The sequence below is a fragment of the Callospermophilus lateralis genome, chromosome 4, assembly GCF_048772815.1.
Source record: "Callospermophilus lateralis isolate mCalLat2 chromosome 4, mCalLat2.hap1, whole genome shotgun sequence".
Classification (NCBI taxonomy): domain Eukaryota; kingdom Metazoa; phylum Chordata; class Mammalia; order Rodentia; family Sciuridae; genus Callospermophilus; species Callospermophilus lateralis.
This window is the reverse complement of record NC_135308.1, coordinates 158005920-158026233: the sequence shown is the minus strand read 5'-3', so window position 1 is coordinate 158026233 and position 20314 is coordinate 158005920. Positions and strand designations below refer to the sequence as shown.

Here is a 20314-nt window from a genome sequence, read left to right as displayed (position 1 = left end):
TTATAACTGTGAAATGTCTATAGACTACAAAAACACTGGCCTGGCCCTTTGCTTAGGTTGGTGGAACTGAATTGATCACTTCAATTCAGTGCAAAGTTGTCATTAAGAGGTTCTTGGCCAATAGTGCATTTTCTTTTTCAAAATTTAACTAACTTTAGGCCTTGAAATTATCAGTGGAGATGGAGATGCCAGCTTAGACGAGAGGAAATGTGAGGCATTGTTTATCTTTGACCTTCAAAAATGGTACAAGTAATTTTTAAGTACTTATTACAGACACATGGATGACACTTTGAGTTGGAATCATTTTTAATATTTAAATACAAAAAGTGAGCACTGACTTTTTTTTACACACAGGTCTAATAGCCAAAATGTGCAGAGGAAACGAGCCTCTGCTCTGTCCTCCATACTCACTGTCCCCATTTTGTGGCTGAAGCTATAAACAGCCTCCCTTCAGTATACATGGGGCTTCCTGGTGCTTTACAAAACAGCCACAGTGCACTTTGTCAGTTTTAATATTAGTATGTGCATGTTCCTTCCCAACATCTCCTTTTAAAAAAAAAAAAAAAAAAGAAAGAAAGAAACAAAAGTCATTAATGGTCAGGGATCCTTCCCTCCCATTGTGGGGCATCATTTCTACCCCATAATGAGATAGATAGTGAGGAGATCTTCCAGTTAGGAGCAATGTACTAGAAGGGGTAAGGTGGCCAGAGCTGGAATAACCGTCTGCATAGCTGCATTCTGGTATCAGAGCGAGGACAGAAGAAACATTGAGGACAGCGTGGAGGGTACGAAAGTTGGGAGTCTCTGTGAGACAATGATGGGAGAATTCTTCCCACCAGGTTTGGATCAGTGTGCCACAGTTAAAAAAAAAAAATCCCCCCCCAAATAATCAGCAGTTCAAACATAATTGAATTTCAAATTTCTCCCATTGAGACAGCTCAAATATAGCAGTAACAATCTAGATCTTTCCAGGAAGTGAAGGCAGAGCCCCTGGCATTCCTCCTGACAGCCCTGTGTTAGGCCCTAGAAGTATCTGGAAAAGAAAAGGAGAGATGTAAGGCATTGTACAGGCCTAGATGTCATTTTCATGATACCTGATGAGGCAGACAAAAACAATGCTGAGCACAGGCATCTAAAAGGGCCTGGGCCTAATCCCAATCCCCACCCACACAGTAACTGCCAATCTGCTGGTGGTGAAAAAATAAATAACTAGTGTCTCTCCCCTGGCAAAAAGTCAAGAGTTTGGGTTCACCTGCCGCTGTTGCAGTTGCTGCTGTTGCTCCATTTGTAACTTCTCAGTCTCAAAGACAACAGGAAGAACCAGTATCATAAAGGAAGTGGTCCCAATCCACAAGGCTGCCCTGGAAAACCTGCAGAGAGAGGGTGGGCAAGCAGAGAGAGATGCAAATAGGCAATAGATTAAGAACAAAGCAGTAACCAAACCTCTTTCACTACATACTCCAGTGCTTTTAATGTGTATTCTGCCCACTCCTTGCATCATACTCCTCCTACCAGGGGCAGGAGGAGATTTTTCTGGGAGTTAGTTATAGCTGCTGAACAATCTTCTGAGTTCTTATAAAGCTACTTAAACATCAATCATCTCAGATAAACTAACAACCTTGTCAAGTAAGAATCCCGCCTTGTTACAGAAGAGAAAATTAGAACTCAGAAAGGTTAGGGTACAAGTAGTCCAAGGTCACTGGAACCCAGATCTGCTGCTTCCGAAGTCGGCATTCTCTTTTCTCATAGGTTCAGACATCCCATGCACACCCCCCAATGTCTTTGCCCTCTCGTTCCTTACCTGTACATTTTTTGAGCCACGAAGAGGGAGAGATCAAAAGTGGCTCCGGCCGCGGACCGGACCCTCTCCGGGAACATCTCCGTCAGACCCCAGAGTCTCTCAGACAGGGTCTCATCTAGCTGTGGTGAAGGAGGTGCGGGTTTTGGCCGAAGCAAGGACATGCACCTGCGGCCCGCTGCGACGTGGGAAGACGCGGAGGCCGGCAGAGCTGGAGCATTCCCGGCCCAGCAGGGCCCCTAACCCCGCCTCCCGAGAAGCCGCCTTCAGGGGGATCCGGCAGCACGCGGATCCCACACCCCGGGGAGGGCCCGTTCCTTGCCCCGCACCCCGCAGGGCCCTAGTACCTCGTCGTCATCGTCCTCTTCCAACTCTTCCTCAGTTTTCTCCGCGTCGCCTTTCGGGAGCAATTCATCGGGGGACAGCGGCTCCCCAGCGCCGGCAGCAGCAGCGGCGGCGGCAGCCATGGTGTAGGGGACACCGGAAGCGGAAGGGAGCAGTCGAGCTGGGCCCCGGGATGGACAGAGCCGCCCTTCCGGGAACGAGCAGCATGGGGTCTGGAGAGAGCGGCACGGCCTGGCCGGCCGTTTTTCTGACTCGGCTCCGGGTATTGCCGCGGCGGCGTTCCCAAAGCGTCTCTTGCCTTCTCCTGGGGGTTCTGACTTCAGAGGGCCGAAAAAAACGCTCGGAAACTTTAGAAAAGCAGCTCCGGGTACTTCCGCAGTAATTTTGCGCAGAGATTGGGAGTGGACCCAGAAACCTGCGAGTGGACCCAGTTTAGCAAGCCTCCCTAGGATCACACTTCGAGAAACACCAGCCCGGTTTCATTTTCCTTGGGGGTATGCTTTTTTTGATAGGAATAAGCGACTTGGAGGTTTGTTGGTCTTTGGGGAAACCATCTATTAAACCGTTTCAAGGTACCAAACAAAGGTAAGAGGGAAGGTAGGCTAGGTCCTGCGCGCGCATGCGTACTCTAAAATCTTCGCCACCCGTTGAGGTAGGCGCTGTTATCTCAATTTTAAAAACGGAAGAACTCAGGGTTGGGGCAGTGTTAGCGTACTTATTAGAGTGCATCCGTAGCATAGATGAGGCCCTGAACTCAACCTCGAACACTGCAAAGAAAATTTTAAAAAAAGAAGGCGGGAGAAGGTGCAGATTGCAGTAGTGGGGTGCTGCAAAGATTTCTAAAGGATGGGTTTCTAGAATTGGGCTTGCTGGCCAGAGCGTATATATATTGAAGTTTTACTCAGTATTAGTAACTACCCTCCAAAGAACTATATCGTATACTTTCAAAACAGTAACAGGAGAGGCTGGTGGGGCTCAAGCCTGTAATCCCAGAGGCTCCAGCTCAGAGGCTGAGGCAGGAGGTAAGAAAGTTCAAAGCCAGCCTTAGCACTTTAGCTAGGCTCTAAGCAGTTTAGCGAGACTTGTCTCAAAACAAAACAAAAAATTAAAAAGGGCTGGGGATGTGGATCGGTGGTTAAGCACCCCTGGATTCAATCCCTGGTACAAAACCAAAAAGTAAACGGAAGTGTCCTATTTCCCACACCTTCCCTAGCATTAAATATTATCCATGTTTTCTTTTTCTGTGTGTGTGGGAGTGGGGCGGGGGTGGATACTAGGGATGGAACCCAGAGCCGCTTTACCACTGAACTACAAGGTCTAACTAAGTTGCTTAGAGCCTGACTTAGTTGCTGAAACTGGCCTTGAATTTATTGTCCTGCCTCAGCTTCCTAAGCACAGGGATTACAGGCATGCCATATTTTAATTTTTTGCCTCTACCATGAAGAATGCTTCCTTTTATAATGTGCTCCCACAAATTATTAATACAAGGATTATTTATATATATTTAGCCAACTGACCTAAATCACAGACTCTGAAGTTTGGATAGCCCAGATCCTTATCTGACCCATGAAAATGTAGTAATGAGTCTTTGTTGTATGCTTACATACTTTGGTGGGGCTTGGAGGCTGGCAATATGTCCTGATACAGTCCTCAGGCTTTTCATCCTTGGAAGGGTATTTCTTTTTTTTTTTTTTTTTTAAAGAGAGAGTGGGGGGGAGAGAGAGAGAGAGAGAGAGAATTTTTTAATATTTATTTTTTAGTTTTCGGCAGACACAACATCTTTGTTTGTATGTGGTGCTGAGGATCGAACCCGGGCCGAACGCACACCAGGTGAGCGCGCTACCGCTTGAGCCACATCCCCAGCCCCAGGAAGGGTATTTCTGAGTATGGTTTTTCTTTTCTTTTTTGGTACCAGGATTGAACCCAGAGGGGCTTAACCATCGAGCCACATTCCCAGCCCTTTATATTTTGTTTAGCAACAGGGTCTCTCTAAGTTGCTTAGGGCCCTGCTAAAATGCTGAGGCTGTCTTTGAACTTGTGATCCTCCTGCCTCGAGAAACACCTAAGCCACTAGGATTACAGATATGTGCTGACTATAAGGTATTCGTTTCACACTGGTGAGAAGTCAGAATATTGATTCCTGTTGAGAGGATAATATTTGGGAAAGGCAGGAGTGTAGCTTCTGGCAGTTGGGAAGTTTCCGTTTCTTGAACTGGGTGATTGGTACATTGGTATGTTCATTTTGGGTAATTCATTAAGCTGTACACTTAAGAATTATGCTCTGGTATGTGTGTTAATTTTTTTTTTTTTAAGTAGACTAGCTATATAATTTTGAGGGCAGCTTAATAGCTTGGTGCCAGTGGTTTTTAAACTCTTTTATGGGTTCTTTTAAGAAATACTAGCGCTAGGAGTAGCTCAGCATGCATGAGGCTGTGGGTTTGATCCCCAGTATTTCAAGGAAAAAAAAGAGAAAATGCTAGATCAACACTGTTGAAGGTAAAGCAGGCAGTCTTGTGTGAAAGGCACAGAACATGGATGATTTCAATTACAAAGTCATTCACAAAGCTAATGTGAAGAAGTTTCAGGAAAACCAGTCAATTTTGTTGATATTTACAAAAGCAGTACATGATTTTTAAAAATATTTGTTTTTTAGTTGTAAGTGGACACAATAAACTATTTTATTTTTATGTGGTGCTGAGGATCCAACCAGTGCCTCACGTGTGCTAGGCTAGCGCTCTACTGCTGAGCCACAACCCCAGCCCACAATACATGATTTTTTTTAGGTGGTACTAGAGATTGGACCTAGCTGTGCTCTACCACTGAATTACATTCCCCATCTCTTTTTATTTTGAGACAAGAGTCTTTCCAAATAAGTAGTTTTAAGTTCAAAAGAGCTCTTTCAGTTATACAATTGCCAAGGCATAAGAAGACATTGGGAATCATGCAGCTCAGTGCTTAGCCCTCTGGGCGGAAATGAGATGATGCATGAAGTGAGAGAAAGCAGCATAATACAGAGGACAGAGCACCGTGGAAGGAATAGTGAAAGGCTGGCATGGGGAGGACACGGGGAATGTGACATTGCTGAAGATTCCCAGGAGAAATGCTCAGCAGCAGATGCCACATTAGGTGAGATTGTTGCCAGTTAGAGGTCACGTCAATGGACAAAGGAACAGTAAGGGTGCTTGCAAGCAATGGGTGATGCCCCATGCTGGAGCCAAGGGAATGCGGCTGTGGTGGGGTGTCCTAGATCCCTGGGTTCCCTGACTCTTCTGTCCCCCAACCCTCAAGCCCATGGTTTATACCTTTCCTGTTTCTGTCCTGCTGAAATTTGAAACTGGTGATATGATAGTTCTTAATAAGGGTAAGGGGTGGGTTTACAGTCCTTTTGAAAAATTTTTATTATTTTTTTGGGGGGCACTGGGGATTGAACTCAGGGGCACTGGACCACTGAGCCACATCCCCAGCCCTTTTTTTTTGTATTTTTTTTTCTTTTTTTTTTTTTAAGAGAGAGAATTTTTAATATTTATTTTAGTTTTCGGTGGACACAACATCTTTGTATGTGGTGCTGAGGATCGAACCCAGGCCGCACACATGCCAGGCGAGCGCGCTACTGCTTGAGCCATATCCCCAGCCCCCTATTTTGTATTTTATTTAGAGACAGGGTCTCACCGAGTTGCTTAGTGCCTCAGTTTTTGTTGAGGCTGGCTTTGAACTTGTGATCCTCCAGCCTCAGTCTCCCCAGCCACTGGAATTATAGGTGTGTGCCATGGTGCTAGGCCCTTTTGAAATTTTTATAAAAGTTGTACGCCCCTCTCATAAATACGCATGTTAGGCTGGGATGTACCTCAATGGTAGTGTGCTTGTCTAGCATGCATGAGGCCCTGGGTTCAATCCCCAGTATCAAAAAGAAGAAAAAGCACATTAGCTTGTATCTCCATAATCATGCATATGGACTGTCTTGCTAGGATTCACACTGTAAGATTTCCTCTAATTATTGCCTCTAATACTGCACTCACTGCTCATGACCACAGAACTTTCTATTTTAGCTCTTCAATGACAGTCCTTCCCTAATTCAGTTCACACAAAAATTCACAAAATTGTTACAGTAATTAAAGTGGCAGTGTCAAGGAGCTAGCACTGTTTTACTTGGGTTCCCCATAACTGCTAGATTTGGTTAAGAAAGGCTCTAAAGGGGAAGAATTTTAGCCAGAACCTGAAGGACCTGACTAAAAAGGTAAGATCTTGGACAAATATACTGTCTCAAAGGGGGAAAAAAAAATTCCTGAAGGAAACAGTTCTGGGTGATGAGATGTGGGTGGTTTGTTTTTTTTTTTGTTTTGTTTTTTTTTAACAGGATCATCCTTGACATCACACTCTTAACTCCCATCAGCAAACACTCGGCTTCACTGCAAGTCCTATCTAGAATCTGACTGTGTCACCTCCTCTATGGCCACCTTGCTGGTTCCAACCTGGCCCCCTTCAGCATGCTCTTAGCACACAACAGCTAGAGAGATACCAGTTGGATCACAGCATTCCTCACTCAACCTAAGGCCTTCTCTGCCCCACATACCACAGGGAGTTCTGGGGTCCCTGGATTAGCCCCTAAGGTGCTGCAGGTGATGCTGCTAGAAGGACCCACAGCACCATGATGACCAAGTAGGCCCCAGGATTCCATAACTTTCAGTTCTGCTCCATCCCTTCTAGCTGTGTCACTTTGCTAGGCTGGTTTCTTTATCTAGAAAATAAGGAGATGTGCTGGGCAGCGATATTAGCAAAACCATATTGTTTTATTGTGTGCAGGTCCAAATATGTAAAAACAAGTCCTGTAATGCACCAATAAATAATTCCCCTCCACCTGATAAATTTGAATAATGAATGGTCACAAGAATGAGAAAAAGATGTCTGTGATAGAGGGTGCTCATTGAAAGGCTGCCCAAGATCTAGGCCTGGACCCACACAATCTCAATTCCTCCTATAATCTATACTTGAAAATACACCCTGTGTGTGTGTGGATCCATCTCTAATAAACTTTCTCTCCTGTATCAGGAAGTGAGGTCAGGCTAGAGCTAGAAACCATCCTCTTCTGTCCACCCACCACACTCTGCTGGCCAGAGCGTGCCAGCAGTCCTTGCTTCACAGGCTGAGGGGAGATGAGACAGTGTGCTGAACCCAGGGCCAGGAGTGTGACGGTCCGGATCTGCCGACCTCAGCCCCAGGTGTAAGCCCCTGCTCCGCACCCCCTCCTGTTGCCGACTGCTTCACTTCAGGAGCTGATTCCCCTCCACAAGTCCAGCTTAGGCCGACACACCAATTCTGGTGTTAACCACCAGTCCCTGCCTTGTCCCAGCCAGTCCCATTTCTCCAAGGCAAAATGGCCAAGAGGGCAGTTTGAGCAGAGAGGGACCATTTCTCCAGGTTAGCCTCCACCCGGGCCTAGGAAAGCTGGAATGCTGCCGTTTCCCCACATAAAAGATGAAAATTTCGTCTTTCAGTGGAACAAAATTAGACTCCAGGCTCATGTACTTATTGAGGAACAGAGGCTGCTTTTTTCAGTCATTTTGGCTACAGAGACATTATTTAACACCATTTAATAAAAAGAAGTAGACAGGAAGGTAGCACAAAAAATAGTGTTGCGTTGAGGACTAGCACTTGATGCTGGGAAGCTGAAGCCAGAGGAGACCACGGGTTGGGGGATGAGCATTCTTTGAAGGCAGGTGGCCTGCAGGCCAGAGAACCAAGTGAGCTGCTCATCCCAGGCCCCTAGATATCAGGCTGTTTGGAACTGGTGAGTATAAGGGGATGAGATGTTGAAATCTAGCTGCTGCTTCCCAAAGTGTCTGTCCAACAGATGACTGGGATCCACGTAGCTGAACGCTCACGTGTGGAGGGCACCCAAAGGCTTGTCCTGCCCTCAGAGCTCCCCGGGTCTGCTTGTGGTGTGGCATCCCTAGGCAGTATGCCTGGTGGGCCTTCCCAGCATCTGCCCTGGCCTGGCCTCTTGGCTTCCTCCATGCACCACCTTCCTTCTGCCAGCCCAGGAGTGCCAGTACCTGCTCATGCTCTCATCCAGGACCAAACCCACTGGTTTGGCTTAAAAAAACTACTCAGCCACACCCTCTCCCCTGGTCAGTGGGATTCTCCCCGGTCTCCTGACACATGTCTTTGTGTCTTCATTTCCTCCTTCGGCTGATGCTCTTCAGTTCATCCAATTCTTTCTCCATTAAGTGGGATTCAGCAGTGGTCTCAGAGAGCTGGAAGTCAAGCAGCAGCAGTTACAAACAAGTTTCTGGACCACCTTTGGGGTCTGAAAGGCCATCTGCACTGAGGAAGGGCTTCCTGGCATTCCTCTAACACTGCTGGCCTCTGTGATGGGAAGCCCTTGGCAACTGGGCAGATATAATCCCAATGACCCAGGACCCACAAGAAGAATATTCACAATCCACTTTTTTTGGGTGGTGGTGGGTACAGGGGATTGAACTCGGGGCACTCAACCACTGAGCCACATCCCCAGCCCTAGTTTGTAATTTTTTTGTTGTTGTTGTTGGATCTTTATTCATATGTGGTGCTGAGAATTGAACCTAGTGCCTCACATATGCTAGGCAGGTGCTCTACCACTGAGCCAAACCCAGCCCCCTACTTTGTATTTGAAACAGGGTTGCATTGAGTTGCTTAGCACCTCATTTTTGCTGAGGCTGGCTTTGAATGTGCCATCCTCTTGCCTCAGCCTCCCCAGCTGCTAGGATTATGGGCATGTGCCACCAAATCCAGTAGTCAGTGGGTTTTAATAGTCACAGGAAACCAATGCTAAGGCAGTGTGTGATCCTCAGCAGGTCTGTTTTGGGTGCTGATTAATGCCACTTGGTATAGGACACCCTCCAAGCCATGGGCAGACTGGTCTCTCTTCCTGGCATGCCCTCATCCCAACCTGCATTCCTACCATCACCCTTCAGCATTAAGCTCAAATATCCCTTCCTCCATGGAGCTTTCCTGACTTGACAGAATACTTCCTCTCATGTGCTGACAACATCAGACCACACAGACTATGTCACCCATTCCACAAAGCAGTGTAATTGTGTGTACTGTCTATCCCTGTTACAGACCTTGAAGGTAGGACTGTGTCTCATTTGTGTGTTTGGATGCAAGCAATGTACCTGGGCTCACAGGCACGGTGAGATATAGACTGGATGCAACGATGAGGGTGGGACCTCCCTGAAAGGAAAACCTAGGCATCCCTTCCCCGTCACCTTCCTCACCATGTCCAGGAGGATGTCCACTTTCAGCCGCAAGAGATTGTTCTCTTCCTCCAACTGCTGGTTCCGCCTGCGGAGGCGCTGAGCCTCCCTCCGGTCCACACCCGCACTGATCCCTGTCTCTGACAGGACAGAACCTGCAGTTAAAAGGGAGGTTTCCTTCTACAATCTTGTTTGAAAAAAATGTCAGGAAACACAGCCTACCTGTTATCCAATGGCCATTTTCAAACTTCAGGCTTTGCCCCGTCAGGTTCATAGTGGGGGTTCCATAGTCGAGGCCCAGCTCCACCTCCCGGGTTGAACGATCCAACTGTGGGTGAGGCCACACATGGGCTTCAGGAAGCCGCAAAACAGCACCCAAGTCCCAGTTCTTCCACTAATTCCAGACCAACAATCTGTTTCTATCCTCTAATCATTACCTGCCACCTTTAATAATTTTTTAAGGGCCCAAAAATCAAATGATGTATAACAAAAAATTTAACTATATAAAAGAGAAATGTCCTGTTTTAAACATGAAACATTTCCCCCAAAAGCTACATATGCTGAAATTTGTAAATTAAATTATTTTACACTTAAGGAATATACTCTTTTTTTTCTCCTGCAGGGCTGCAGGTTGACCTCAGGGTCTTGCACATATCAGGGAAGCGCTCTACCACTGAGCTATGTCCGCAGCTACAGAAATGAATTCCACTGTAAATTTTTAATAAAATATTCTTTTCAAAATGTATTATAAATTATCATTTGCTTAATATGGAGCTACATACATCACAGAAAAAGCATAAAATTATAAAACTCAATTAATATGTAAGTAGGCTGCTGCTTTTACCATGTGGCCAGAATGTGGGATGTCCCAGGTGCACTGCATCTTTGACAAAGAGGATTGGGAAGCTCATGGCTTGTAGGCATCAGGAACAGATCCCAGAATGCCTAGCCCTGGTCACAGGGGGCTGTCCCCTAGTCTGATTTTAATTGGGGCAAGGAGGCAATGGATTCAAAGACCCAAAAGCTGGGCGAAGCCTCAGCCTTAACAGCCTTGCTGCCCTACCCTACTGACCTGGGAAGGACAAGCTACCCTGCACAATCAGTTCTGTAGGAAAAGGTCAGAGAAACTAGAATACATCATTCCTGGTGTGTTACATCAGTCATGGCAGACAGAATTTTGGTGGGGATGAACCCAGTACCTGGTCGTGGATACCAGAAGACTTCAGGAGAGATGACAATGACTGTATGCGTGGGATCTATGTGTATTTATGTGCTGAGGACAGAATAGAGACAGTTGGGAATGGAAGTAGATTTCCACATGTTCTGACTTCCTGTTATATAATTCTTTTTAAACTCAGCTTATACATTCAAATGGGTAGTATGTTACTTCAGAAAGGTATCATTTATTTCAATGACACTGTTATTGATATGTTCACAGATATTTTAGGAAATCTCATTTTGACCATCACTAAGGAAATCATCATCCTTGAGATTAAATATGATGATTTCCTTGAGATTAAATTTGATTCTTAAACATGACTGATTCTAGCTGAGCCTTGGGAATAAAGTAGAAGCCAAATTGAATAGTATTGTTTGAAGCATGTCATAATGCGATTGTCTTCTCTAGAGTTGGTTCTATTTTTTTTTTTTTTTTTTTTTTTTACCAAGGGCACTTAACCACTGAGTCACATCCCCAGCCCCCTTTTTTTTTTTTTTTTCCATATTTTATTTAGAGACAGGGTCTCACTGAGTTGCTTAGGCCCTTGCTAAGTTGCTGAGGCTGGCTTTGAACTTGCAATCCTCCTGCCTCAGTCTCCCAAGCTGCTGGGTCTACAGGCATGCACCACCATACCTGGCTCTTTTTAGGTTCTTGAATAAACTATGACAATAATTCCCAAACAGGAGTACAAAAATGGTTTTGGCAATAGCAATAATATGAATCAAAAGGATGCCTTCCAATGATGATGCCTCCTCTGGAGGTCCATACTCTCCACTTGGAGACCACACTGCGCACTCCAGTTACACTGCACACCAGGCTGACCCCAGTCCCCACACTCACGGAACGTAGGTTGGAGAGGGAAGCAGATTTCCGAGGAGGTGTCTTCTTTGGACTGAATATATTCCCAAAGAGAGGCATCTCTGGCCTGATAAAGGAAAGCCTACTCTCCCTTCTCCTAGGGTCAGAAAAAGTCAGATAGTTGGATCAGTGATCTTGTGCCACTGCTCTCATATCATAAAAACATATTTTCTCCCACAGCTACTAACAGCCTGGTAACAGTTCCCATGTGTTGAATGTTCTCTATGTGCCAAGCAGTATGCTAAGATCTCTGCAAGAAATATTTAACTTACAACCTCCATTTGACAAGCTGCTTATCTGCCCCAATTGACAGCTGATGTTTAGAAAGCTAAGGTTTGAGTGGGAGTGAGTAGTGTAAGTGGCTCTACAGTTACATTAACCACAGGCAGGTCCATCACAAGTTGACATCACCAACTATTATGGCTTGGATGGGAGGTGTTCCCCAAAAGCTCATGGGTGAGACGACGCAAGAAGGTTCAGAGAAATGATTAGGTTGTGAGAACCTTGACTCAGTCAGTGGATTAATCACCTGATGGGATTAACTCGATGGTAACTGAAAACGGGTGGGGTATGGCTGGAGGAGGTGGGGCATTGGCATCATGGCTTTGGGGTATATATCTGTATCTGACAAGTGGAGACCACGCTCTGTGCTTTCTGATATTTGTGTGAGCCGTGTTCCTCTGCCACACTCTTCTGCCATGATGTTCTGCTTCACCTTGAGCCCCAAGGAATGAAGCTACTATCTATGGATGGAGACCACTAAAACTGTTGGCCCCCAAATAAATTGTTATTCCTCTACAATTGTTCTGGTCGGGTCCTTTACTCATCACAGTGAAAAAGCTGACTAAAACACCAACTTCACAGTTAAGAGCAAAGAATGCCATCTCTGCTGTTCTGGTCACTGTTAAGAACTACTCTGGGAGTAAAAATATGCTCCATTTTGAAGAAACAAGGTTATACTTATATTTCACCCCCAGGATGATAAGAGAGCCACTTGGTCCACATGGCAAAAGGTCCATGTGCCCTATATAAGGTGAGGATGAAGGAAAGAGGAAAACAACAGGCAGAGCTGACGTTGCCACCCACCATAAATCAGCTTTCAGAAGCCTTTGACCTACTTAGAACAATTCACACAGGCCCAGTGAAGTAGATTTACTGTCACCCAAGTTTGGGGAAGGAAGAGAGCAGAGGTAAATTTTTTATTTAAGTATAACATATAGATAGGTCTAAAATCATAGTGTAAAGTTTCATGAGTTTTTACTACACACACATGACCATCTTGCAGATCAGGGTACACAGCTTTCAGCACCCAGGACACATCCATCAACTTCATATCCACAAACTGCTATAGAAAGTTTCCTTTTGCACCTGGCTTTTTTTTGGGGGGGGGGGTGTCTTTTTTCTTTTTTGTACCAAGGACTGAACCCAAGGGTGCTTAACCACCAGGACACATTCCCAGCCCTTTTTATATTTTATTTTGAGACATGGTCTCATTAGGTTGTTTACACCCTTACTAAGTTGCTGAAACTGGCTTCTAACCTGCAATCCTCGTGCCTCAGCCTCCTGAGCTGCTGAGACAGGGGTGTCCCACCATGCCCAGCAGCACCTGGCTTCTTACACTCAACATCATGTTTATGAGATTTATCCACGTTGTTGTATGTGTTAGTTTGTTCACTTGCATGGGTGTATATATTCTACTGCAAGAGCATATCAAAAGTTATTTGTCCATTTTATAGATGGTGGACATTTCCCATTATTTGGCTATCAAAAATAGTGCTGCTAAGAACACACTTGGGGAGCTGGGGTTGTGGCTCAGTGGTAGGGCGCTTGCTTAGCATGTGTAAGGCACTGGGGTAGATCCTCATAAAAATAAATAAAGGTATTGTGTCCATCTACAACTAAGAAAAATATTTTTTTAAAAAAGAACTCACTTGGACATGTACCTCCATACACCTATGAACACTTTTCTGTTTCTTTACTTCGGGGTAATATTGTTGAATATAAATATTGGGGATTGAACCCAGAGCCCTGTGCACTGAGCTACATCCACAGTCTTTTTTTTTTTTTTTTTTTTTGGTGGTACTGGGTATTGAATCCAGGGCCTCATGAATCCTAGGCCAGCACTCTACCACTGAGCTATAACCCCAGCCCCACCCCCAATCCTTTTTAAATTCTATTTTGAGACAAGGTCTCACTAAGTTTCCTAGGCTGGTCTTGAACTTGTGATCTTCTGCCTCAACCTCCTGAGTAGATGGAATTACAGATGTATGCCATCACACCCTGCTATATCTTTAGGGTTTTGTTTGTGGGGGTTTTGTTGTTTTTCAGTGCTGGGGATCAAACTCAGGGTCTCATGCATGCTAGGCAAGTGCATGCATGACTGAGCAGCAACCCTAGTCATATATCTTTAGTTTTAATAGGTACCGCCAAATAGTTTTCCAAAGTTACTGTACCAATCTATACTCCTAACTGCAGTGTTATGAGGGACCCTTATGAACATTTTCTGTCTTTCATTTTAACCATTTTGCGAAATATGGAGGGATGCTGCATTGTTTAAATTGCTTTTCCACAATAATTAAGTTGAGTATCTTTTTTTGGACATATGGATACACTCTTGTGATATGCCTGTTAGAATCTTCTGCAATCTTTCTATTGGGTTGTCTGTCATCTTCATGTTGAGTTACAAAGGTGCTTTATATATGCTACATACTGGTCCTTTGTTATATATCCGTATAGTACTGAAAATATCTTTTCTCAATTTGTGACTTGCCTTTTTGCTTTCTTATTGATTTCTTTTTATTAAAAATGTTCTTAATTTTAATTATTATTCAATGATAATAAATTTTTTATTCAGTTTAAGAAATTTTTGTTATCCTAAGGTCAAGATAAACTATGTCTTCAGCTGGGATTGTGGCTCAGTGGCTGAACACTTGCCTCACACATGTGACGCACTGGGTTTGATCCTCAGCACCACACAAAAAATAAGTAAACAAAATAAAGATATTGTGTCCATCCATAAATAAAAATTTTTTTAAAAAACTTTGTCTTGCTTTTTCTTTTTTGTTATTTTTTATGATAATTTTTAAACTTCTAAGATTTTATTCTTTTACTTTTTATATTTGGAATTATAGTTCATTAAATGGGAATTAATGGTCTATGCCCAGCTGGAGACATTTAAAGAAGGAAAAGCAAGCCAGGTTGTTCTTGCCAAACCCCTCAGTTAAGCTAAGGGCACTACATCTGAGTGCAAGAGAACCAGCTACAGGCCTAACTGTGCTCCTCAGTTGATTGGTAAACCACAACATGTTGCTTAATTTCTCAGGTTTTAACTAAGGCACCTCACTCATTCTCAAAACCTTTAACCTATTATCTGTCAACCATACAGTCATGCACAACATAACAATGTTTCAGTCAACAATGCACCACATATACAACATTGGTCCCATAATACAATGGAAATGAAAAATCCCTACGACTTAATGACATCATGGCCAGTTGTATAACAGTACAGCACATACATTTACGTATGGCATATAATAATAAACAACTATGCTACTGGTTTGTGTATTTGCTATAATTTTATCATTAGAGTACAGTGCTTCTATTTATAAAATATAGTGTAAAACAGCATGCCATGTTATGCCAATAGTAGCCTCAGACATTTCATTTCCCTGTCTCTTGACTGCATCATTTTCTCTTCTGCTTGATTTAATGCCCTATTTTGTTCATTATGGCCCTAGGCGTAATAGGCTGTAAAGTAAATATGCCATCTATATGCTAGGTATATAATACAATACCTAGCATATAGCCTAGGTGTATGCTAAGCTATACCACACAGGTTCATGAACCAACACTTTCTCATGTCTGAACAACAATGAACCCCGCCCCACCCACCCAATGACACGTTTCTCAGAATGTGTCTCTGTCATTAAGCAACCTGATGACTGTATTACAGATGAGGGAAAGGAAGGGTCTTCCTTTTAAGTCAGCTCTGATAATCTATAAACAACTCTGGAAAGTTTCTGGGATTCTGGGCCAGTGGAGTAGCCCTGGGATATAAGCTGTCCCTTGGCCCAGGGCAGCCTTCCTTCCTTCTAGTGAAACTCCTTGGGGGGAGAGGGCACAGCACAAAGGAAGTGAAGAAAGGGCGCTTAGCTTCTCACATCCCCTTGCTGCTAACCCTCAGCGGGACCCCCGCATTCATCCCCCTTGGGCCTGGCTTCTTTATTTGTAATCAGGAATAATAACAGAATCTGGATCACACACGGTTAAGAGTGTATTATTTGTAAGACATTGTAGCATTTGGTCCTACAATGACCTTGGAATAGGATCAAGTGTGTTCCCATCTATAGATAATACTACTAACTGTTAATCAAAATGCAAAACTTAGTTTCCAACAGCTCATAAAATCTATTATCTTATTTTAATTCTAATAAGAAGGCAATGGAGAAATTTTCGGCTTTCATCGGCTTCTCAAAGGGAAACGTGTCCCCCAAAGACTTAAAGCCAGGTACTGGTCTCGCAGACACCCGGGCCGCCAGGGCTGTTGGACTCCAGTAACGGCCGAGAACAAACCTTCAGACGCACGATTTATCTGACCACCTCCAGGCCGAGTTACGGGGAGGAACCCCCGCCCCGGTCGGTTCCCCGTTTGGGAAACCCTGGGGCCCGACGGAGACGCCCCAGCGCACCGCCTCCCGGCCCGACGCCCTCTCAGGGGCGGCCGGCGTATCCCGCCCGCCTCGGGCGAACCAGACCTCGCTGCCCGCGAGGCTCAGAGACGTACCTGATGCTTCCCCAAAGTCGGGGTTCCAACCAGAAGTCTCGCGCGGCGACCCCTCTCCAGCCCCTGTCACAAGCGGCCGCGGCTGGGGCTGGTCGCCCCACTCTCAGCCGCGCGCAGGCGCATCTCTGTGCCGGACTCTACCACAGCGGGAAGAGGGGGCAACGGCGCGGGGGAAACCCGACGCGTGCCTACGCGAGGCACCGGAAACTTTTGGTGGTCTCCCTTTGGTTTATCAAGTGGATGATAGAAAGGAAATGTCTTATGGAGCTGTAAGGCGCCTGTGTCATACGACAAGGAAGAACAGCACTCACCCTCCCCACAAACACATTGGTCTGGTCGTCCGCGGGCGTCGCCTTGGTAACGGCGTCTCACCGACTCCCGGGAGGCTCCCGGCGGTTCCATTGTTGTGGAAAAGGTGAAAGTAAGGACCGCGCCCGGTGTTGCCTGGAGAACGCCGAGACTCACAGTAGCAAAATGGGCGTCTCCCCTACTCCCTTCCACCCACTGCTCCCCACGGCCACAAAGCAAAGGGCGCCCCTTCTTGGTGGATGTAGGGCCGCGGTGCTGGTGCCAGGCACAACTTTGCCGGGTTCCTTGAGGGACCCGCGGGGAAACCCGCCCCAAGTCCCTTGGATTCCGCGGAAGCTTTTAGGTAAGACAATGGACAGGTGCATGATGACCCCACTGCGGCAGCCTCTCCCTGCTCCCTGACTCCCCTGGGCGGCCTCGGGTAAAGGGCACTGAGGCCCAGGGACCGCTGCGGAGTCGCCCAGTGAGCAAGGGGCAGAGAATTCGACAACTCCTCATCTCCGGGAGTCCTAACAGCATTTATTTATTGGCGCCATTTGGTAAATGAAAAAACTCGGGTCATTCAAGGAATATTTACTGGCTGCTTAGTGGATGTACCAGGTCATCCATGCAACTAGAGACAGGATCCAGAGGTGCAGTTCTTCTCCAATTATGCCGCTGCATTACAGAGCGGAGAGTTCTATGCCCTGGCACCAAAATCTACACTATTCAGACCAGAACTGTTCATTAAAAACATAGCAGGCCACATATGTAATTTTAAAATTTTAGTAATTACATTTTATAAAGTCAAAACAAGACCCCCCCCAAAAAAAACAAGTAAAATTAATGTGAATATTTCAACCCCTTATGTCCATGATATTCTCACTGCAAATATAATCAATATTTTAAACTTTACACTGCTTTATTTTTGTTTTCTTTTTGGTCCAGGGATGGAACCCTGGAACACTCAACCACTGAGCCACACTCCCTGCCCTTTTTTGTATTTTATTTAGAGACAGGGTCTCACTGAGTTGCTTAGGGCCTCGCTTTTGCTGAGGCTGGCTTTGAACTCGCAATCCTCTTGTCTCAGCCTTTCAAGCCACCGGAGTTACAGGTGTTTGCCACTGTAACCAGCTAGTTTTTTTAATTTAAATTAATTAAAATTAAAATTTAACTAGGCATGATGGTGCATGCCTGTAATTTTAATGGTTTGGAAGGCTGAGGCAGGAGGATGGCAAGTTGCAGGCCAGCCTTGGAAATTTTGTGAGACTCTGTCTCAAAAATAAATAAATAAATAAATAAATAAAAGGGCTGGGGATGTAACTCAGTGGTACCAAAAAAAATTAATTAATTAAATTAAAAAAATTTTTTTTGAATTTTTTTTTTTTTTTTTAGCTCTTGGCGGACACAACATCTTTGTTTGTATGTGGTGCTGAGGATCGAACCCGGGCCGCACGCATGCCAGGTAGCGCGCTACCACTTGAGCCACATCCCCAGCCAATTAAATTAAAATTTAACTTTTTAGTCACACCAACCAAATTAAGGGCTCAATTGTCACATGTGACTAGAGGCTACTGTATGAGTAGCCTTTCCAAACTTGCTGCCCTATGTTTGGATGACAATTTCCTCTCCCTTTTATCTAATTAACTCCAGTTCTTCTTTTGACAACTTGACTTCCTTGATTAGGTCAAAACACTATTTAAGTCCTCTAGCACTGTGCAGTGCCCTTCTAAGCAATAGTGACAGTAGTAATTCTTTTTAATTCATAATTATTTTTCATAAATTATAATTAATTATGTAATCATTTGATTTTTACAAGTCTTCCCCAGTAGATATAACCCCCATAGGATAGGGTTCAAGTCTGGTTTAGTTTCACCATTCTCTCCCCAGTAGGAGCACTCTGCTGGCTTTTGGAAGAATTGAGTAATTGAATGACTAAAAGTTAAAGTGAACAGGTTCAAGGTCAGCATTGTTTATACATGCTAGAACATGTTAACTTTAAGTGGGATATTCATGTCTCAGTGGCCAGGATGCACTGCTGCCTGGGGATAGAGTCCCTGACAGTGCTGGCCCTAGGGTAGCTACTTAATGAATCTAGATTTGTTCCTCCTTCTCCTCCCCAAGTAGCAGGAAGCAAAAAAAGCTGGGAAGAGAGTATGTATCTTAGACATTTCTCTAAGCAGCATGCTCTTCAATCCTTCCATTAGGCATGAGTGATAAGGTTAAGCTAAAGCAAGAGGCTTGTGTATGTGTGTATTGTGTATGTGTGTATTGTGTATGTGTGTGTGTGTATTGTCTGGAGATAGAACCTAGAACCTTAAAAAGGCTAGGCAAGCACTGTACCACTGGGCCACATCCCCAGCCCCAAAGCAGAAGGCTTTTTGACAGTGTCACCTAAGTCTGGCTTCTCTGAGAAGATGTTGCCGTTTTCCAGTCCTGCTGGGGAATGGGTGGGAGGCAACTGAGAAACCCTACAATGTGGGTATCTCCTCTCACCCCTCTCCTCTTGGCCTGTATGGCTAAAGGCTGGGACCAGGAGGGAGCAACTATATTGTCCAGGGCCTGAGCTGGCCTTTCCAGCAGTCCTAGTGACTTGGGGCAGCCAAGACGGGTAGCCTTTTTGCACCAGAAAGAAGTGTGGGCATGAGTCTAAAAGAAATCAAACACTGCATGAACTGAATCCCTAAGGCGTAATTGGCCTGATGGAGAAAGATGTAGAAGCAAACCATTCCCGTCCAACGTTCTAAGTGCTGTCATAAAGGATGAAAGTAGAAACCTGAGGGTGTCAAAGGAGATATGGTACTAGTGGCCTGGAATAACAAAGATGTGTCACCTGGGATGAGTCCAGTATGGAGCAGCATATGCAGAAGCAGAGAGGCACAGAGGGTGCAGCATGCATGGCCAGGGACCAGAAAGGTGGCCAGTGGGCTGGGCGTATAGGATGCATCACAGCTGGGGAGAAGCAGACGGCCTGAACCAGGAGAGAGGGAAGGAGAGTGTGGAAGGGCATCCAGGTTTATTTTCCCGACATACTTGACTTTTTCTCCCTAGTTCCATCTGTATGTTCTGCTTGAGGACAGGGTCTAAGTCTTGGACTTCATTATAACCAGGTCTGTAACACTAGGCTCTGGATATGGAGGGCCCACAAATGGTGGTGATGGCCCCTTGGCCAAGAAACAAGGACTCAGGAGAGCAGGCAGCCTGAAGAGTAGTGAGGAGACTAGTTTTCTGAGAGGGAGCAGAAAGCCCCAGGTAGATCGAGAGTCTGGTGCTGAGGAAATGGACCCAGTATCCTAGAATCACAGCATCTGAGATCTGGAAAGGGTGTTAGAGCCACTTAATCCAAATCGCCTCCTTTTTCAGTTGAGTCTCAGAGAGGCAAAGAGATTCAATTTCATTTCTAGTTTGGAAACCAACTTGCCTGGTGATCTGGAGTGCTAAACTTTTTAGTGTTCTAGGCTTTTAATTTTAAGTGGAGAGAAGCACGGGCCTCAGCAGGTTGAAAGAACAATTGGGTGTGCCTGGAGGTCCTCAGTGAAGAGGGGCTTCACGGACAGGCCTCCTCCGCCCCCACCCTGTACACTCGTGTGGCGAGCCTGGCCAGCCGCCCTGCTGAGCAGGTGAGGGGTCCGTCTTCTCCTCCTCCTGTGTTTTCTAAGATGGTTCTGTGCTATTTGCCATTTGTGATTTCCAGGAGGATGACTGAACCAACAGCAAGATTGGAGTGGGAAATGACAAGCTTTTAAACGTGAAAACTCTTTGATAGCCAATTTACAAGAAATTGAACA

At 45.2% G+C, this 20314-nt stretch overlaps 2 protein-coding genes and 1 long non-coding RNA gene across 7 annotated transcripts; 1 reads left to right on the top strand and 2 right to left on the bottom strand.

Annotated features, from left to right (window-relative positions):
• Positions 1-288: 288 nt before the first annotated feature.
• Positions 289-2279, bottom strand: Tomm22 (translocase of outer mitochondrial membrane 22). The gene is made up of 4 exons (XM_076855165.2): positions 2146-2279; positions 1802-1920; positions 1253-1370; positions 289-1033 (listed from the first exon to the last, which is right to left on the bottom strand). Exons 1-4 carry the CDS (start codon positions 2263-2265, stop codon positions 959-961), a joined length of 432 nt encoding a protein of 143 aa, XP_076711280.1. The 5' UTR covers positions 2266-2279; the 3' UTR covers positions 289-958.
• Positions 2152-10084, top strand: LOC143398128 (uncharacterized). 4 transcript variants are annotated; one of them, XR_013091255.2, is made up of 4 exons: positions 2152-2637; positions 3904-3973; positions 9242-9311; positions 9998-10084. It is a non-coding gene; the product is annotated as an uncharacterized LOC143398128 (long non-coding RNA). The 4 variants fall into 4 exon arrangements; XR_013091254.2 differs by having other exon boundaries at positions 6498-9311; XR_013091256.2 differs by lacking the exon at positions 9242-9311 and having other exon boundaries at positions 9998-10083.
• On the bottom strand, positions 7664-16349 carry Cby1 (chibby 1, beta catenin antagonist). 2 transcript variants are annotated; one of them, XM_076855166.1, is made up of 5 exons: positions 16239-16349; positions 11435-11549; positions 9598-9703; positions 9397-9515; positions 7664-8394 (listed from the first exon to the last, which is right to left on the bottom strand). In XM_076855166.1, exons 2-5 carry the CDS (start codon positions 11510-11512, stop codon positions 8314-8316), a joined length of 384 nt encoding a protein of 127 aa, XP_076711281.1. In that variant the 5' UTR covers positions 11513-11549; positions 16239-16349; the 3' UTR covers positions 7664-8313. The 2 variants fall into 2 exon arrangements, with proteins under 2 accessions (XP_076711281.1, XP_076711283.1); XM_076855168.1 differs by lacking the exon at positions 11435-11549.
• Positions 16350-20314: the final 3965 nt, after the last annotated feature.

What these genes read in the sequence shown, in the direction of transcription:
- Cby1 (XM_076855166.1), bottom strand. Translation starts at nt 11,512, where the DNA reads ATGCCTCTCTTTGGGAATATATTCAGTCCAAAGAAGACACCTCCTCGG. An exon ending in CCCTCTCCAACCTACGTTCC is followed by an intron (nt 9,704 to 11,434) that starts GTGAGTGTGGGG and finishes CCTCACCCACAG; the next exon opens with TTGGATCGTTCAACCCGGGA. An exon ending in TGGACATCCTCCTGGACATG is followed by an intron (nt 8,395 to 9,396) that starts GTGAGGAAGGTG and finishes CTTGACTTCCAG; the next exon opens with CTCTCTGAGACCACTGCTGA.
- Tomm22 (XM_076855165.2), bottom strand. Translation starts at nt 2,265, where the DNA reads ATGGCTGCCGCCGCCGCTGCTGCTGCCGGCGCTGGGGAGCCGCTGTCC. An exon ending in AAGAGGACGATGACGACGAG is followed by an intron (nt 1,921 to 2,145) that starts GTACTAGGGCCC and finishes CCTTCACCACAG; the next exon opens with CTAGATGAGACCCTGTCTGA. An exon ending in GTGGCTCAAAAAATGTACAG is followed by an intron (nt 1,371 to 1,801) that starts GTAAGGAACGAG and finishes CTCTCTCTGCAG; the next exon opens with GTTTTCCAGGGCAGCCTTGT.